Source organism: Haliotis rubra, unplaced genomic scaffold, assembly GCF_003918875.1.
Source record: "Haliotis rubra isolate DU_JTF1 unplaced genomic scaffold, ASM391887v1 Scf92, whole genome shotgun sequence".
Classification (NCBI taxonomy): domain Eukaryota; kingdom Metazoa; phylum Mollusca; class Gastropoda; order Lepetellida; family Haliotidae; genus Haliotis; species Haliotis rubra.
In genome coordinates this window covers 1,709,224-1,725,900 of record NW_025767657.1, presented here as the reverse complement: position 1 = coordinate 1,725,900, position 16,677 = coordinate 1,709,224, and the positions used below count along the sequence as shown (strand labels likewise).

The 16,677-nt window shown below is 42.5% G+C and overlaps 2 protein-coding genes across 4 annotated transcripts in view; one reads left to right on the top strand and one right to left on the bottom strand.

Annotated features, from left to right (window-relative positions):
* LOC124264300 (early endosome antigen 1-like) overlaps positions 1-6,598 on the top strand; it is a 30,840-nt gene extending 24,242 nt beyond the window's left edge. For all 3 annotated transcript variants that reach the window (XM_046699042.1, XM_046699040.1, XM_046699041.1), the window contains exons 17-23: positions 1,996-2,164; positions 2,579-3,087; positions 3,880-4,060; positions 4,597-4,761; positions 5,254-5,328; positions 5,502-5,582; positions 6,065-6,598. In XM_046699042.1, coding sequence (XP_046554998.1) covers positions 1,996-2,164; positions 2,579-3,087; positions 3,880-4,060; positions 4,597-4,761; positions 5,254-5,328; positions 5,502-5,582; positions 6,065-6,247 — 1,363 coding nt within the window. In that variant the 3' untranslated portion in view covers positions 6,248-6,598. The remainder of the gene's footprint in view (positions 1-1,995; positions 2,165-2,578; positions 3,088-3,879; positions 4,061-4,596; positions 4,762-5,253; positions 5,329-5,501; positions 5,583-6,064) is intronic.
* Positions 6,599-7,541: 943 nt separating this feature from the next.
* The window catches only part of LOC124264341 (protein KIAA0100-like), a 90,347-nt gene continuing 81,211 nt past the window's right edge, over positions 7,542-16,677 (bottom strand). The window contains exons 53-59 of the mRNA XM_046699097.1: positions 14,224-14,311; positions 13,393-13,527; positions 12,692-12,801; positions 11,893-11,964; positions 11,167-11,307; positions 10,062-10,178; positions 7,542-8,976 (exon numbers count right to left, since the gene is read on the bottom strand). Coding sequence (XP_046555053.1) covers positions 8,920-8,976; positions 10,062-10,178; positions 11,167-11,307; positions 11,893-11,964; positions 12,692-12,801; positions 13,393-13,527; positions 14,224-14,311 — 720 coding nt within the window. The 3' untranslated portion in view covers positions 7,542-8,919. The remainder of the gene's footprint in view (positions 8,977-10,061; positions 10,179-11,166; positions 11,308-11,892; positions 11,965-12,691; positions 12,802-13,392; positions 13,528-14,223; positions 14,312-16,677) is intronic.

The window sequence follows — 16,677 nt, the reverse complement described above, 5'->3', positions numbered from 1 at the left end:
TAGAGCGAGGTGAACCTGCACTTCCTAGCTGACGGAGCAGCAGCGACATGCGGCGACATCGTCGCCAGCATGCCCACCTCCGGGCCTCAGGGCCGACCTCTGAACGAGGAGAGGTAGGCCTCATGGACTCACCACCCGCCTGCATCGCTGTCGGTAGACCTCCTCAGTAGGTCCGCGTCTGCGCGTCGCAAGGGAGGGCAAAAGGTGGAGTCGGCGCCCTTGCCGAGCAGCCGGAGCTGTTCGAGGAAGCCGAGCCTCCCCAGAAGCGGCGAAGTGAACACACATTCGTCTACAATTGGCACAACGAACAGGAATCCTCCTGCTGGACGTAGCGCCCGCCTGCGAGATCGGTAAGTCAAACCGTACTTTTCGGGCACCAGACAAGAAGGGGATCGACCCACGCCCGAGACCAACAAAGGCAGAATCGCGAAGCTCGCGCCTGCGAGGGTTGCCTGGGGCAACCAGCCTTCATGGCAATAAGCGGAACTCAGTGAGAGTCCACGCGAACCAGCAGGCACAGCGGCCTGGGGTAGCCCTCGGCAATTCTCTGCGGACCTCCCGCGAAGGCGAAGCAAAACGGAAGCCTCCATCCTGCTCCTCAACCTCCCCAAGCTCCATTGCCCCGCGGCCGGAGCCCGAGTCAGAGGCTGGGTCTCTCCGTCAGAGGACCCGAACCCGACCCGGTGGACTGCCTAGCTAGGAACCACAGGGAAGGGAAGAACAGACAGACGGCTCCATCGCCAGCCAGCCGGCGGCGTGGACCCGGTCCAGGCGCTGGAGGCAGGCCAGGCAGAACTGGTGCCTCCGCCTCTCAGAGGCGGTGGGGCGCCAGGACCGAATACCAGGAATACTCAACGGTCCTTGCGCTGCTCGAAGAGGGACTGGGAGCACCTCCTTCCCCGAGCAGCCGAGCGTCGGATCCGGCCAGAGGCAGCGGATCTACAGACGCCAAGGCTGAGGGGATCGAGCCCGAGCCCGCGATCCCAACCCGGACTCTCCGCCCCTCGTCGGGTGGGCGAGAACTCCTGCCGAGACCTCCAACCGACTCGAGCGAAGGACTTCACGCGAGTCCATATGCTGCTGAAACATAGAGTCCATTACCGACATGTCAAAACCACTTTCGAAGTGAGGAGGAAGGGCCTCGAGTTTTCCTTTTGGACGTCGCGTTTTGTTTTTTGAGACGGGGGACTGCGTCAGGTCCCCCTCCGCCTCACGCATCTCACGATAAAACGCCTCTTCTGGGCCCGGGGGGAAAAGGCCAGACAAATAGGGCAGGACTCAGCGTCGTGGCCCGTCTTCTCAAGACAGGCAACGCATAGCTCATGCCTGTCGGCCCGTGGAATTTCTCTCTGACCACAGACCGAACAGGATGAAAAGGCCTGAAAGCAAACACGCAAGCATGTAGCTAACAGCGGCCAGCAGCTTATAAACACGTAGAAAACATTGAAAAATACGTGAAGGTTACCACGGAAAGTAATAGTTGGTTTTAATACGCAATATTATGACCACATGGCCGCGCTAAACTTCCAGCCATGGCAGAGCAACACGTCGTAAATCGCGGGAAAGTTAACGTAATTTGTATTAATACAAAGTCACAGAAACAACCAACTGTAAAGCTTTACTGTTCCTTGTTTTAGGCAAATAAAGACCATACATACAGGTGGTGTCTCAGACATAGCTTTCTTAGTAGCTTTCAGCTGTCCGGCTCATGAAGTGTGTTCTATTATAAACACGTCTGTTCACGGCAGTGACAGAAGAAGGAATGATGATACGGGTCTAGGAGCCTACCCAGTTGGTACGCATGCGCTAAGGGAGGTAACTCCGTGAGGTAGGGGCCGTATAATAAATAAAAGAGTTTATTTATTGTTCAATCTTTTTATTCAAAAAACATTGATACAACTGTCACAGGACATTTTTCAGCCGGAAAATGCATAATATGTACCCCAAGGACGATCTCTCTGAAAAAGAATGATGTGTGTTACTTGTACTTGCTAGAGAGGAGCTGTCAACATCCAGACTTGAGCTGCACTGTACCCGGCAGGAGTCGCAGAGGACAATGCTGCAGCAGCAGGGGGAGCTGCAGGAATGTAGGGAGGCAGTGACAGGGCTGGAGGAGAGGATGTGCACCATCCTCGGGGTGCTCAGGATGAAGGTGGGCGTGGAGGTAAGGACACATGCTGTTATTTGTCCATCAATTCACTGATTCAAGAGTCTTTTACTGAAGTAAAATAATGATCTTGCCAACCTTAAGAAGGATTGCACACATACTTGTGCTTATCAGTGTTCAATGAAAGTGAGTCCACTGTTTTTTTCCCAAACGATGCTGCCACAGTGAAATAACAACAAAATCTAGACCAGATAAGTTGCCTAGTGGTTGAGGTGTTTGCTCATTTCACTGTTACCTGGGTTCGATTTTCCCGTATGGGAAGACAATGTAATTGTGCTAAGTGGCGTAAAACGTTACTTACAATGTAAGTGAACCCAGGACTGTTAACTTGTTTTACTTCTGAAAAACATGATATCAGTTTATACAAAATTAGCATGATCACTACAGGTGTAGATGTCATCCTTCTTTCAGACAGAAGAGGACACGGTTGATGCTCCAGTACACTCCAACATTTCCTCTGAGTCTCTGGTGTCCAAGGTGCTTCATGCTGTCAACGCATCCATAGATACATCAGAGGAAAAGGATGCCTCATTCAGCTGGAGCAAGTCCCGACCTCCGAGTGAGGAAGCCAGCCCCACAGAGGGCAGCACCTCCCAAGCCAGATCTTCCACCGACAGTGGCTACAACAACTCCTTCGCTAGTCCTGGTGAGGCAAGCAGATCCAGGTTGGGCTTCTCACAAGCTAGTGCCTTTGTCCCTGTGAGGAGCGCACCACAGTCACAATCTATTGAAGATGAGGACAAAGTACAGATGCCAGAAGATAGGGACAGAGTAGAGATGCCTAACAATGATGGTAGAAGTCATAAGTCCATTGTTAAACAAATCTCAGTTCTCAGCGAGGTTCTGTCTGAGATTGTTAGCATGGCCAATATTTTGGAGAAAGCTTCTGCATTGTCGCTTCAGGATCTCAAAGGAGACAAGTAAGTAGAGATTGGGGATCAGTTCAGGGTATTTTATCTGGAATCACTAAATGTGACCCATGAGGTTATTTCTTTATTGGAACTTAGCAAGTATCTTCTGAATTTACATACTAATCCTCATCACATATATAAGTAAGGATAAGATATACAGACAACTTCTTTATTAGCAAGGAGAGACATTTCAGTGTAGCTTCTAACACTGTTATCAAGCATGTGATGTTCAGGGTCTGGAGGGCAGTGGAGTAGCCAAGAGGTTAAAGTATCTGGGTTTGATTCCCCACATGGGTACAATGTGTGAAGCCCATTTCTGGGTCCCCCCACCGAATATTGCTAAAAAGCGGCGTAAAACTAAACTCTGTCAGTCACCTGGATATAAACATAGGTTTGTTTTTATTTGGCATATACATACCACTGTGAGCTACAGTTAAGTTTTCGAGCCTGGTATTTACATCATGCACATAGGACTGTGACTGATCGATATCTTGGATAGTAAGAAAATATGTAATGGCCTTGATCACAGTTGATTGAGATTGGAATCTTGTAATTGCTTCTAAGAACTTTCAAACCTTGGAGTCCTTGAGGTTGATTGTGAGGGGTTTGACTTCATCCCACTGGATACTGTAGCATAGGTTGTCCACACATGGTTTGTTTCACCATATTTGTAACTTAGTACTCCTAACTGCCTCTCATAGAGGTCATCACACATGTTAGCACCAGTTTTGGAGTTCGAGCAGTTGTCATGGAGAAACAATATCTGCCACGTCTGCAGTTAATCATGTCTGTATCTTGCAGCTGTCTGTTGCGGGAGAAGGTGTGTTGGTTGGAGGGCGAGGCGTTGAGATTGCAGCAGGACCGTGTAGCAAAGACAGAGGAGCTGACCGAGGCCAACAAGCTGGTAGAGGAACTGAAGAACAGGATCAGGGATATGGGGGATCGAATCATCGCACTCTCAGACTACCAGTTTGAAAATAAGGTAGGATTCTGAAGTACAAAATGGCTGCCTTCCAAGATGTGACCATCTCAAAGGTTTATCTGACTGAGTGCTGACATTAGTGGTTTGATTTCCATCCACATCCTACAGAAAGATGTTACTTGTTGTTGCTCTACCTGCATGGCATAATGGGGAACACTTGTTTTCTCAAAGTCAGTAATGTGTGGTCCAGTGGGATGTACCTGTTAATCAGCAACATAATATCTTAGCCCTCTGACAATGGGCAGAAAGATTTCCATACACCATATATAAAAGGACATTAAAAGATGTTACTTGTTGTTGTTGCCTGACACTTTGTATTAAGGGGATAAACCCACAGACTGGTTAGTTTGGTTTTCTGTGCCTGAACAGGACATGAATGTTATTAAGCAGTGTTATGAGTTGACGGGCTAGTACAATAAAACTGACCTTTATCTGCATGAGTACAAGTAGCTTTGCAATACAACAATCTTGAATGATGTTGAACCCCCTTACAGTCCCTTGTATGTTTGAAGTGAGCCTGATCTGTGTGGTTTCAGAAGATGCATCAGGATATGATGCAGCTGATGGGCGATGTGAAACGGCTGGAGGGGGAGAAGGAAATCCTGGAGGAACAGCTAGCCCACACCACCCCACACCACCCTGGCCAAGTCGGCAACCCCGGACACAGCATGCAGGGACAGGTGATCTCACTCAAGAAGAAGGTGAGCTGTGTGTGCATAAGACAACTGACTAATGAGAACACAACATCTACTATACAGGGATGGCAACAGGAAAATCTATTTTCTGCTGAAAACTTAATATTATGTCACGAATGGGGGTTCAGGGTTTCTCAACAGATTTAGACGATTCACTGAATTGATCACTTTGAAATAAGATCGGTGGAAATCCCCAGATCAGCAGAAAATTGCCATCCGTATGTTCACATCTTCATCTCTTTTCCCGATGGGTGCTCATGATGTCAACCACTGGTTTGTCTTTCCTCATCAAGTTTACCGCCATATAGCTGGAATATTGCTGAGAATATTGCTGAGTGCGGCATAAAACTAAACTCACTCACTAAACTCATCAAGTTTAATTCCAGTCCCTTGAAATATCTCTGACATGTCAGTAGCTATCCCAGATATTACATGATGTTATTGTTTGATTCACCTTGTCTCATCAACCTTGTCACTGTAGTTGTATTTTCCTTTCAGAACCAGCAGCTTTTAATCCAGTTGATGGAAGAGAAAGATCGCTACCAGGAAATGGGGAGCAAGGCAGCTCGCAAAGTAAGCATGGACATAATATTGTTGAAATCTTCCCAGGAAATAAATTAGATGTAACCGAGTGTGATTTCATAAATAGATATTTTGATATAAACTGTATTGTGCTAGCCTTCATATACATTAGTCGTAATGCATGGTATCCCCTTCGAAGGAATAACCTGTCTCCATAATTTCAGATGAAGATCCTTGAAGACAACTGGAAGAAAGCGGAAGCTGAGGTGTTTCGGTTTGATGAATTGGTGGATTCCATACAGAAGGTAATGTCTATCAGATTAGTATTAATGATTGTCCAGAGAGTCACATGATGATTCATTTTGATGTCATGTATCAATAATGGACAGGATCTGTACTTTTATGCTATGTGTTATTTTAGGGCTTTAAACTACAACCTTCTTGACAAGTGCAATAATACTGGAACAAACTAGCACCAGGTGATCTTTGCTTGACATCTCCATTGGAGACAGCTATTATGATTGATTTGATATTGTTATGTTCTAATTCAGCAGGCCTTCAACATTATCAGTGTCATAAAATATTCTCCTTTTTCTGATTTAATACACTGATGCAGAAAAGAGTTTCATGGTCAGCCTGTTACACTGTGTTTAACTGAACAAGTTTATTTTCAAGTACTATCCTTACTAAGAAAGTGTAATCCAAATATAACATGGGAACATGGAATAACTATTCCATCAGTAAAAACAGAATACAGTTGAAACACACCATCATTTCTTTCTTTCAGATTTTGGAAGACAATCGTGAATTCATCTCCCGAAACCCTGAGCTGCTTCTCCTGATGAAGGTTATCAATGGGGAGGATACCATCCCCTCTGGGGGCTCACTCCAACCTAGAGCCTCACTCTCAGGACCCTCACTCACAAGACCCATTCAGAGACCTTCTCTAGCCAAAATGCCAAAGTTTTAATTCCTTGTGTTATGGATATACAAAATATGTCATATCACTAAGAGACTATAAGAACTCGCTGTAAGCGGTAATTTCAAAATTTGTAAAAAAAAATAAAATCATTTTACTTTTTTTCAGATCGAGTGATATATTTGTCAGGGACAAATACATACTTACATCTGTACTTTTATGAGAAGATTCATGAAACTCTGTTTATATGCAGTCTACTGTTGAATATTTGTTTCCCTTTTAAAAACTTTTAAAAGTCACAAAAAAAAAACCCCACTTTATTATGCCCGAAACATGTAAATATATGATTATCTCAATGATTGAGACCATCAACACTAAAATGAAATAAATATTTATTCAGTGCTTTCCTGTGTTGTCACATACTTGAGTTGTAAATATTATGGGAATTGTCCATTTATATGCAGCCACTTAGCGTTAGAAGCTGGGATCCTCTTACGTAATTGTTGATAAATATATTCAACAAAAACGTCAAGGACCACCCCAATATTAAAGTATGTAATACTTCATATCATGATCCATATAATATTTACATACTGAATACTGGGGTGGTCCTTAACTTTTTGTTGTTGAGTATATATATGAACTGAGTCTACCGAGTGTAATCCCAAATATAACATATGTTGAGTATACCAAGTTCCTTTTTATGTTAAATGCTAAAGAAAGGTTAATTTCATTGTCTTTCACTCATTCCTGCGACAGTTTGTAAAAAGTAATCTGGCGTTCATTTGGGTCAGTGAAAATAATTTTCAACCACATGACTCTATGTTTGAAACGTTAATTATTTCTTCAAAGAGCAGTTTAGTTATCTTATTACAGACATCTGAAATAAAGTTCATCTTTACACAAGTGTAGAAGTGAGCATAACTCACATTACCCCGCTTCCCACTTTGGGACATAGAAATTAAATTCTAATACACTTTAAAATAGCAGGCACAACTGTGGGTCATGATTAACTTGTGTATTAAGTTTGGTGAACCTAGCATGTATAGTTTTAGTGATATGCTCTGGACAAGATAACTATCAAACACATTTTGCACGAAGTCATGTTTCTTTAGAAACAGCAAAAAATAAAATTCTGATAAACTTCAAAATAGCAAAAGGCACATGTGTTGGTCATCATGAATATGTGTGTGAAGTTTGGTGAACCTAGCATGTAAACTTTAAGAGATCATTATGCTCCGGACAGATTCAGGACAGATGAATGCTATATAACCCAGTTACTTCGTAAGCGATGGTTTAATAAACCATATTTCACGGTACACACCTACAGATCATAACAAACCAATACATTTCAAAGATATTTATTTTTAAATTAAATGAGTGAAATGAAAGACTATATGGTTCAGAACTGGCTTCTAAAATGATGAATTGCACAAGTTTTATGTAAAGCCTCCATGCAACATTCTGTAATAATTGATGTTTCATGTCACAATTTTAGAGAAATTTTATTGCTTCCACTGACAAAACATGCATAGATTAGAAAACTGGTTCTATAACATTAAATAAATCTGGTTTATGATCTAGTAAATCTTAGTCAGAATAGGATTTTGGTGTTTTTTTTAAAAATAGCAGTGCACACATTGCATTGTTCCATATTGTGTCTTTGGGGGAAAAATATCACAGACTCATAGTGTTGACACTTGAAATACGACGCATTTCTCACAATGCTTAATTTAGCGACTTTCAAAAATTGTTTCACATGTCTTATCTTATAATCCCAGAAATTATGCTTATGTATTCTTTAAACTGATGATTATGAAAATATTTTCTGTGCAAAAGAAAAGACTGAAAATACCACAGGAGAATACAACAGCAATAGACTGGTCAACTGACACAGGTATCAACTGACACAGGTATCAACTGAAGCAGGGCTAGGTGGAATGGCAAAAGGGTGTACACAAATTATTCACTTAGATTGCCCAATTTACAGACACAAATATCCATCTATATTCCCAAATCAATTCATACTATATCTACTGACAGCATCTTTTATGATCAGCACTGTAACGTTGACAGATTGAAAACACTTTCTGCATCATGTGAATCATGGTGCGAAATCAACATAGTAAGAGGCTCACGAGCTGATGCTGGCCAAGTTCCGACTACAATGACCTGGGTGCCCCAGCTTATATCTTGCCCTGCAGGGCTGGGTGCTCATACTCTCAACCACTGGGTTTGATCACAACTGAAAATCTGCATCAAGCATACAGAAAATAAACATACATGAAAATGGAATAAAGTGCAAATATTGAAATAACCCACATTATTTCAAATAGCACTTTCACAAAGCTTTGATATGTAAAATAATATAAATAGCATAAGGAATATAATCGCCTGCATTATCAAACAAACCACCTAAGAGATCGGAAATTCAACATTCCTTATTCAAACGAATATTTTGGCACATATATGTATCATAAATACAGCCTGTAACAGATGCAGCTTCCACTATCACTATCATGGATATTCTAGTGTAAGGCACAACCTGTACATCACACCATCATAAATATATCTGTACAATCCTCAGTCTTTGGCATTTATACATATATATTTATACATATATATTTGGCATATATACTTTGACGAGTATCACTGAAGCATTCAACAACCTTTACTGATGTGCTACTTGTAGTGCTCAAGCATTCTGATAGTGCTGACCAAGCCTAAGACTTGTGGGATTTTCCAAACAGGCTTTTCTTGTTGGGTTTATCTTGACCAGCCTGTAACAGATAAGAACAAAACATATATTCTATTTATTAGTGGGTGAGTTTAGTTTTACGCTGCATTCAGCAATATTCCAGCTATATAGTGGCAGTCTTTAAATAATCGAGTCTGGACCAGACAATCCAGTGATCAACATCATGAGCATCAATCTGCGCCATTTGGATACAAAGACGTGTCAACCAAGTCAGTGAGCATGTCCACCCAATACCGTTAGTCGCCTCTTACAATAAGCATGGGTTACTGAAGATCAATTCTAACCTAGATCTTCACAGGCACAGGCCTGACTCTAAGGGTGTGAGTTCGAATCCCGGATGGGGCTCAACTAAAAAAAGTACTAGAATTTGAACTTTACTAAGAAAGTGTAATACCAAATATAACATGTAGCACTTTATCAGTTCTGTTTATTATATATCATACTGATCTCTGAAATCCTACCTCCGTGGTGTAGTGGTTAGAGCGGAAGGTCGCAAGTTCGATCCCCGACTGCGTCATACCAAAAGACGTTAAAATATGGTACTTGTTGGTCCCTGCCTGGCGCTCGGCATTAATGGTCGGCTCGGAGTCAGTATAATGTGTCTGAGTGGGGTATTCATGCTTCACTGCGGCGTGGTATCTCAGTGGGCTAGCACCATAAAACCAGCTTAAGTCTGGGCTAGTACAAGCAGCCGCACATACACATACACACACATGCACATCGTCATAGGAGGAAATATTCTCAAGCACGACGTTAAACCCAATTTCACATCACATCACATCTGAAATCCTAAATGACTTGTCTCATTTGGTGCTATATGGATAATGCAGGAATCCATGTCTAAAGACGTGACAGGTACATCATCCATTACCTGCATGGTACGAAGTGTTCTCACTGTCACCATGCACTGTCTGTAATGCTATTTACAGGATAATCTGTCTCAGTGTTCAAACCTGAAGGGTTCTAGGGTCTTTGAGGTGTGTATCTGTAGTATTTGTAGATACTAAGGACCCCCTACTGTATTGGGTGGGTCTTGACAAGGACTCCAATTTCAAGTTTAGTTTTGAACACTGCCTCCTCAGTCTGACCTTAACACACATGACTCACAAGTAGTTTTGCTCCCAGCAGCATCTGCATCTTGGCTTTGTCTTCCTCCTGCTGTACATCAGTCAGTGGTACATCATCGCCGGCCCGGGACTTCATGTGCAGCTTCTGCTTGATAGCCTACAACAGAGCACACACCATCACAAATCTCCAGCGATATTGTCCCATTGTTCTCTTCAGTGTTTTTTCCTGTGAGCAAGTACCTGGATACAATCAAATTAAAAGTCGGGACTGACTCTGAATATTAATATTCATGAAACTTCCATGATGGTAATTGAAAGTGCAACCAGTGTGTGTGTTTAGTTTTACCCCACACTCCGAATATTCCTTCTGTATGGTGGTGGTCTGTAAATAATCAAGTCTGGACCAGACAATCCAGTGATCAACAGCATGAGCATCAATCTACACAATTGGGATAAGATGACGTGTCAACCATGTCAGCAAGCCTGACCACCCAATCCCGTTAGTCGCCTCTTACGACAAGCATGAGTTACTGAAGATCAATTCTAACCTGGATCTTCACAGTAGCACTTTATCCCAGAGATTTTCCATCTGAGCTAGCAGTGCAGGTGATTAAGTAAAGGTTCACTGAGCACATTTTCTGCACGGTTAGTCCAAGTGTGCATGTGCGAAATTTAGGCTGGTTCTGTGGTCCCTGACTAGAAATAATTCTTCAAGACCACTAAATGATAAGTTTGCAGTGGTCCTGTGGCCAGTGATTTTTTTCCCCATCTAAATAATCAAAGTTGTCTTTAAATTGAAAAGTGAGATCGTATATTTCAGCGAGGATTCAAATAAAGTAATACTCTGAAGTCGAAGGATTACTCAGAATCACTGTAAAAAGTCAATAGTAAATTTAATGTTTAAAGTTCAAATGAATATAATAGTATTGATAGTTAAGGAAATCTACAAATGTTATTTTGGACCAGTGAAGTACATACAGGGCCACTAATTACTGTTCACTCACTGGTCCTGTGGTCTAGTAGGAAATTGTGAAAGGTTTCTAACACCGTAAATGAGGATTAGACAAGCCCTTATGTATCAAATAAATATGTTTGAGTAATGTGTGTATCAGCCTAAGATGTCCGATCATTAATAAGTGACTTGCCTGTGACAACAGCGTCCTCTTGCTGTGGTTCTTGAGAGCCATGAGAAGATCAAACCACGTCCAGATACAGTTGTGGTACTCCATAGTGGGCAAAACAAAACTGAAATCATGGACATCTTCGATGTTCTTGTCCTTCTGACCCTGAAGTCCAGACAGAATAGACACTTTTATACATGACAGAGTAGGACTGATGATGAGGTAGACTGGGGAGGGAAGGGGAGTTTGGGAGGATGAGATAGGAGGTGAGGTGAAAGAATATTTCACTCATATGACGATGTGCATACGTGTGTATGTGCGGCTGCTTGTACTAGCCCAAACTTAAGCTGGTTTCATAATGCTAGCTCACTGAGATACCATAACGTAGTTAAACATGAATACCCCACTCAGACATACCGACTCCGAGCCGACCAGTCCTTGTTGTACCCATTAATGCCGAGCGCCAGGCAGGGACCAACAAGTACCATATTTTAACGTCTTTTGGTATGACGTGGCCAGGGATCAAACCTGTGACCTTCCACTCTCCAGGTTTGACGCTCTAACCACTACACCACAGAGGTGGTCTTAATGCGATAGGAGGTAAGGGAGAGAACTGCTGCCCTGACTAATCTTTAGCTACTGAGATTTATCACATTTATGTATTCATCATATAGATCACATGAGGTGTCTCAAAAGAGTCATACAGTCTGATACATGCCTTGCTTGAATTTCCCATCATGCACTACCCACCTTGTAACTGACCCTGAGATTGACCTCCGGAATCTTGGTGTACACAAACGTGTTGTTGTTAGCTGCACGCTCCTGGAAACAACATTAAATACAACTTCCAGACCTTCCACAATTTAAAGGCTGTGCAATACATACCAGCTTTGAGAGATTAACTTTAGTCTAATTAAAACCTTGTTTTAAGCAGTATAAATGAGTTGGATTGTATGCTGATTTGAAAAGTTGAAAAGTAATCACATCACTTATCTCCCTGCCGCTGAAGCTGGTTAAGCATACTTTTTACACTCATGAAATTGTTTATTACTGTTTTCAAATTGAAAGTTGGAAAAATGATTTAGGATGACAGAAGAATCTCATTCTTCTTTGATAAAAGGTTAGGACTCACCACATCAATGACTTTGATATATTTGATATCAATAAACACACTTGAGTTTCTCTACATCTTAGGGAAGGATAAACTACAAGTGACCAAGAATAAATCAGATCTAACAAATTCCATCCCATTAAGCGAGTGAGTGAGTTGAGTTTTACGCCACTTTAAGCAATATTCCAGTTGGGGGACACTAGAAATGAGCTTCACCCATGTGGGGAATTGAACCCTGGTCTTCAGTGTGACGAGTGAACGCTTTAACCGTTAGGCTACCTCACCACCCCAATCCCATTAAGAAAATGACAGCATGAAATCAACCATTCAACTCCATTCAAACATTCATTATCAAGTATCCTTGATTTATTTCTGAACACTATTTTACGGGATGACTCAAATTCCCAGCAGTGATGCCCCACACAAGAAACCACTGACCCTCATCTTGTCAATATCGTCGGTGTTGTTAAACGATGGAGCCTTCTTCACCGGGGTCTCCTTCTTGGCCTTCTTGTCCGACTTCTTCTTTCCCTTCACTTCTTCCTCCTCTGAAGAGCGGACATAGAGGTAGAGTAATGGACATACACATGTACCAGTAAACAGTCAAATATTACTTGCTCAGAGGCTTTTTTAAGTCCACAAATTCACCAATGTTACAAAATATTACATTCAAATCTCTCTTTTTTTTTATTTCAGTCAATCTTACTTATTAAAACAATAATAGTCACAGACTGATTCCTTGCAAAATTTACACACGCTCATAGACAGAGAAATGTTTGCTAAAACTTGACACACAGTGATGACAGAGACTGTTCACTGTTTAGCCAATACTCGAAGTTGTTGATTCTATTTGTAATGTCTTCATATACAAATAACATATTATAGGACAGTGATTCTGAAGCTTGTTTGTTTTGTATGATATCACCAGAAATGACCTGGTTTCACTGTTTATCAGGTAACTCCAAAGTCCATGCTACTTTGTAGTGTCCTACAACCAAGAAGTGATGAAATACCAAACTCCTGCTCTCCTGGAACCTGTTCAAAATGACAACTCGAGGACCTTGATTATTCAGTCAAGATTCAATACAGTAAAATTTGTTTGTCTCCATTTTGTAGCATTGCCCACTCTATCTGCTTACCTTGCTGGTCATCCGTCTCAATGTTTTTGTCCGGGAAGAAGAAGCCCATGACAGCTTGGTAGAACTGGTACGTGAGTTGTATCTGTATCGGTACAACGTTCACCTCAAAGTGTTCCTTCACAGCGATGCCACCCACTAAAAGTACAAGTTTCAAGATGCAGTACTCATCAACACAGACCTACACAGGTTGAATATCTCACAGACGATACACAGGTCTGATACCTCTGACATCCTACAGATGTGTGACACCAAGGAGGTTCAATATCCCATACATATCTCAGAGGCCCTACACTTGTGTTAGATGTGTGAAAGAAGAGCAACTTCGTGTTGAAGAACCGTGGCTATTTATTCGGTACAGGCTTACAACTTCCAATAATACATGCACACACAGCAACGTCTACTAACTGACCCTCACAACTACCTAGATACCTAATGGTGCACAATATGTAATAATCATGGTTACGTCACAAATAGAACACAATTATCTTACCTCAGCATTCGTTAGTTCCTATGGAGACTGCCATGTTGGATATAAATCTCGCTTACGAGATTTCATGAGACTAGCAATATCATACTTCCCAAACTACAACCCAACACTTGTGTGATACCTCTGACACCAAGGAGGTTCAATATCCCATACATATCTCTGAGGCCCTAAACTTGTGTGATACCTCTGGGATTCAATAGGCAGTACAGAAGTGCACTCTGTCTGAGGCCCTACACAGGTACGATATTTTAGCAATCCTATACATATTTGAGGCCTTACACAGGCATGATACCTCAAAGACCCTAAACAAGTGTGACATCTCAGAGGTGTGGTGTGAGCCTTACCAGGAGGTCTCTCACTGCAGACAATCCTGAGTGTCATCATCCTCTTGTCGACATCTTTGTCCTGGGCACCTCGAGGCACAAGGACGTCCTGCAATGTGCATACATACTTCATAGTGACAGTTATTCAAACACAAAAAGGTACTAAACACAAAAAGCAGCAAGTCCAGGGTAAAATGTAATTTTCTGACTAAAATTGATATTTTATACTTATCCTGACTCATGCTTATTGCTTGTCTCCCTTTCCTTCCGAATGCTAGTGGAACACTTGAATCCCCTTTTTGAAGCTCCCTTAAAAAAAGCGGACGTAAAATCACTTACCAGGAGTCTCCTCCCTTGCCAGGTTTTGGCGGGAACGGCGCCACCCGTCTGCCATGCTCTTCACTCTCTCCGTATTATAACCCGACACACTGGTTTACTGGGAAATCCAGAGTGCCTTGAGGGGAGGTTGGGAGGGCTTACCTCATGAGTCAGGATAAGTATAAAATATCAATTTTAGTCAGAAATTTCATATTTTTCCATATCCTGACTCATGCTTATTGCTTGTAGAATCCGACGGTATAGGTGGTGGGTCAAGCCACCTCTGGATTCCTTAGTGATGAATTTATGTCCTATATACCCCCATGGGAACTTTAAATGGCACTGCTGCTGTTGATCCATATGTCGAAATAATTTGGTAATTTGGGGGGACCACAATATATCAAACTCTTCTGTAACCGTACATGTGGATTTAAATAACTCCAACTCTTGATGTTCGTATCAAGTGGAGTAGTGACCCTAACCATGTACAAGTAATTCCTTACCAGTACAGGGTCCAATATTCATGCTAGTCTGTTCTAGACGTGTACATGGACTATAAGCTCTATTCCTTGGAGTACGAGCTTTGCATGACATGCGGTAAAAGGGCGAGATACACCTCAGCGCCTTTGAGGGACCGTCAGCTGTTGAGCTACAACCAGAGGTCCAAACTGGTGGATACCGGAGACGTCCTCGGTAGCAATGTCTCTGAGGTAGTGGTTAGCAAATACTGTCTCCGATTTCCAAAAACACCCTTCCATGATCGGGGATATTGAGCTGTTTCCATGTAGAGCGAGTGTAGATGCCAGTGCTCTAACTTCGCGCGGATTGGAGGCTCGAGAAGGCTCAAGTCCTGCTGCCTTGTAGGCTCGTAGTATGATTGCTCTCATCCAAACTGATATCGTAGTACGTGAGATCTCTGTGGGTGTCTCCGACGATATGGGGATGAAAAGGCGTTTGAATTTTCGTCTCCTGGTTTTAGACTTCTGTAGATATATTTTCAGCGCTCTGTCTGGACATAGGAATAAATCTTGTATATCCTGTGGACCAAGGATTGTAGATAATGCTGGGATGTGGAATTGTCTGTCCGGTTGACCTGGCAGTTGATTCTTAGCTATGAAATCCCACCTCAATCCTAGATAAACCGTGTTGTGACGTGTGTCAAACCGTATCCGTTCAGAGTCCAGCGCATGTATTTCTGACATCCGCGCAGCGGTTGCCAAGGCGATCAGAAATAGCGTTTTCTGTGTAAGAAATTCGTAAGAAGCTCTTTCTAGTGGTTCGTACACATCACTGGTGAGATGTCGTAATACCGGGATTGAGATCACAAGCCGGCACTTTAAATTTCCTTTGTTGGTCTTCCAGTTTAAAAGAGCGTAGCAAGGCCAGTAACTCTGGCACTTTCGTCAGTTTCACGCCTGTCTTCATAGTGATAACTGAGCTGAGAGCCGCTAGGTATGTAGATAATGTCGAACCTTTTAATTTCCTCATTTGTCTGAGATGACAAAGATATTCCGCCACTTGAGGATGTGTTGCTTTCACTGCAGTGAAACCTTTCCTCGATGCATATTTCTCAAAGCTTTGCCACTTGTCGTCATACAAGTTACGAGTAGATCTGCGTAAAGCTAGTGTAACTGCTTTCGCTGCTCTGGTGGAGTATCCTCTTTTCGACAAGCAATTCGGTGATACGTTCCATAATGTAGGTGGAATAATCTGGGATACTTGTGAACTTGCTTGGTGTGAGGATGAATTAGTAGATTCGACCAAACTGGAAGTTGTATTGTTGGTTTTCCGATTTCTTGTAAGAGAACGGAAGCCACGTTCTTGCTGGCCAGTAAAGTGACCAAAATCAGTTGTAGATTGTTTGTCTGCCTGATTTTCTGTTATACCTGTGGTATGAACGCTGGCGGGGAACGCGCGATGCAGCGTTTAGCCCTTCCATGGGATGCTTAGAGCGTCTGTGCCCCATGCTTGCGGATCGGGGTTGGAGAGACAAATGTTGCCAGTTGATTGTTGAATCTCATGGCGAATAGGTCTACGAGTGGAGATCCTATCGTCTGTATGATGCATCTGAACGCTTGTGGATGTAACATCCATTCTGTTGGGGATGGTTGATGTGGTCGAGATAACGCATCTGCTATTACATTTCTGGCTCCCGGA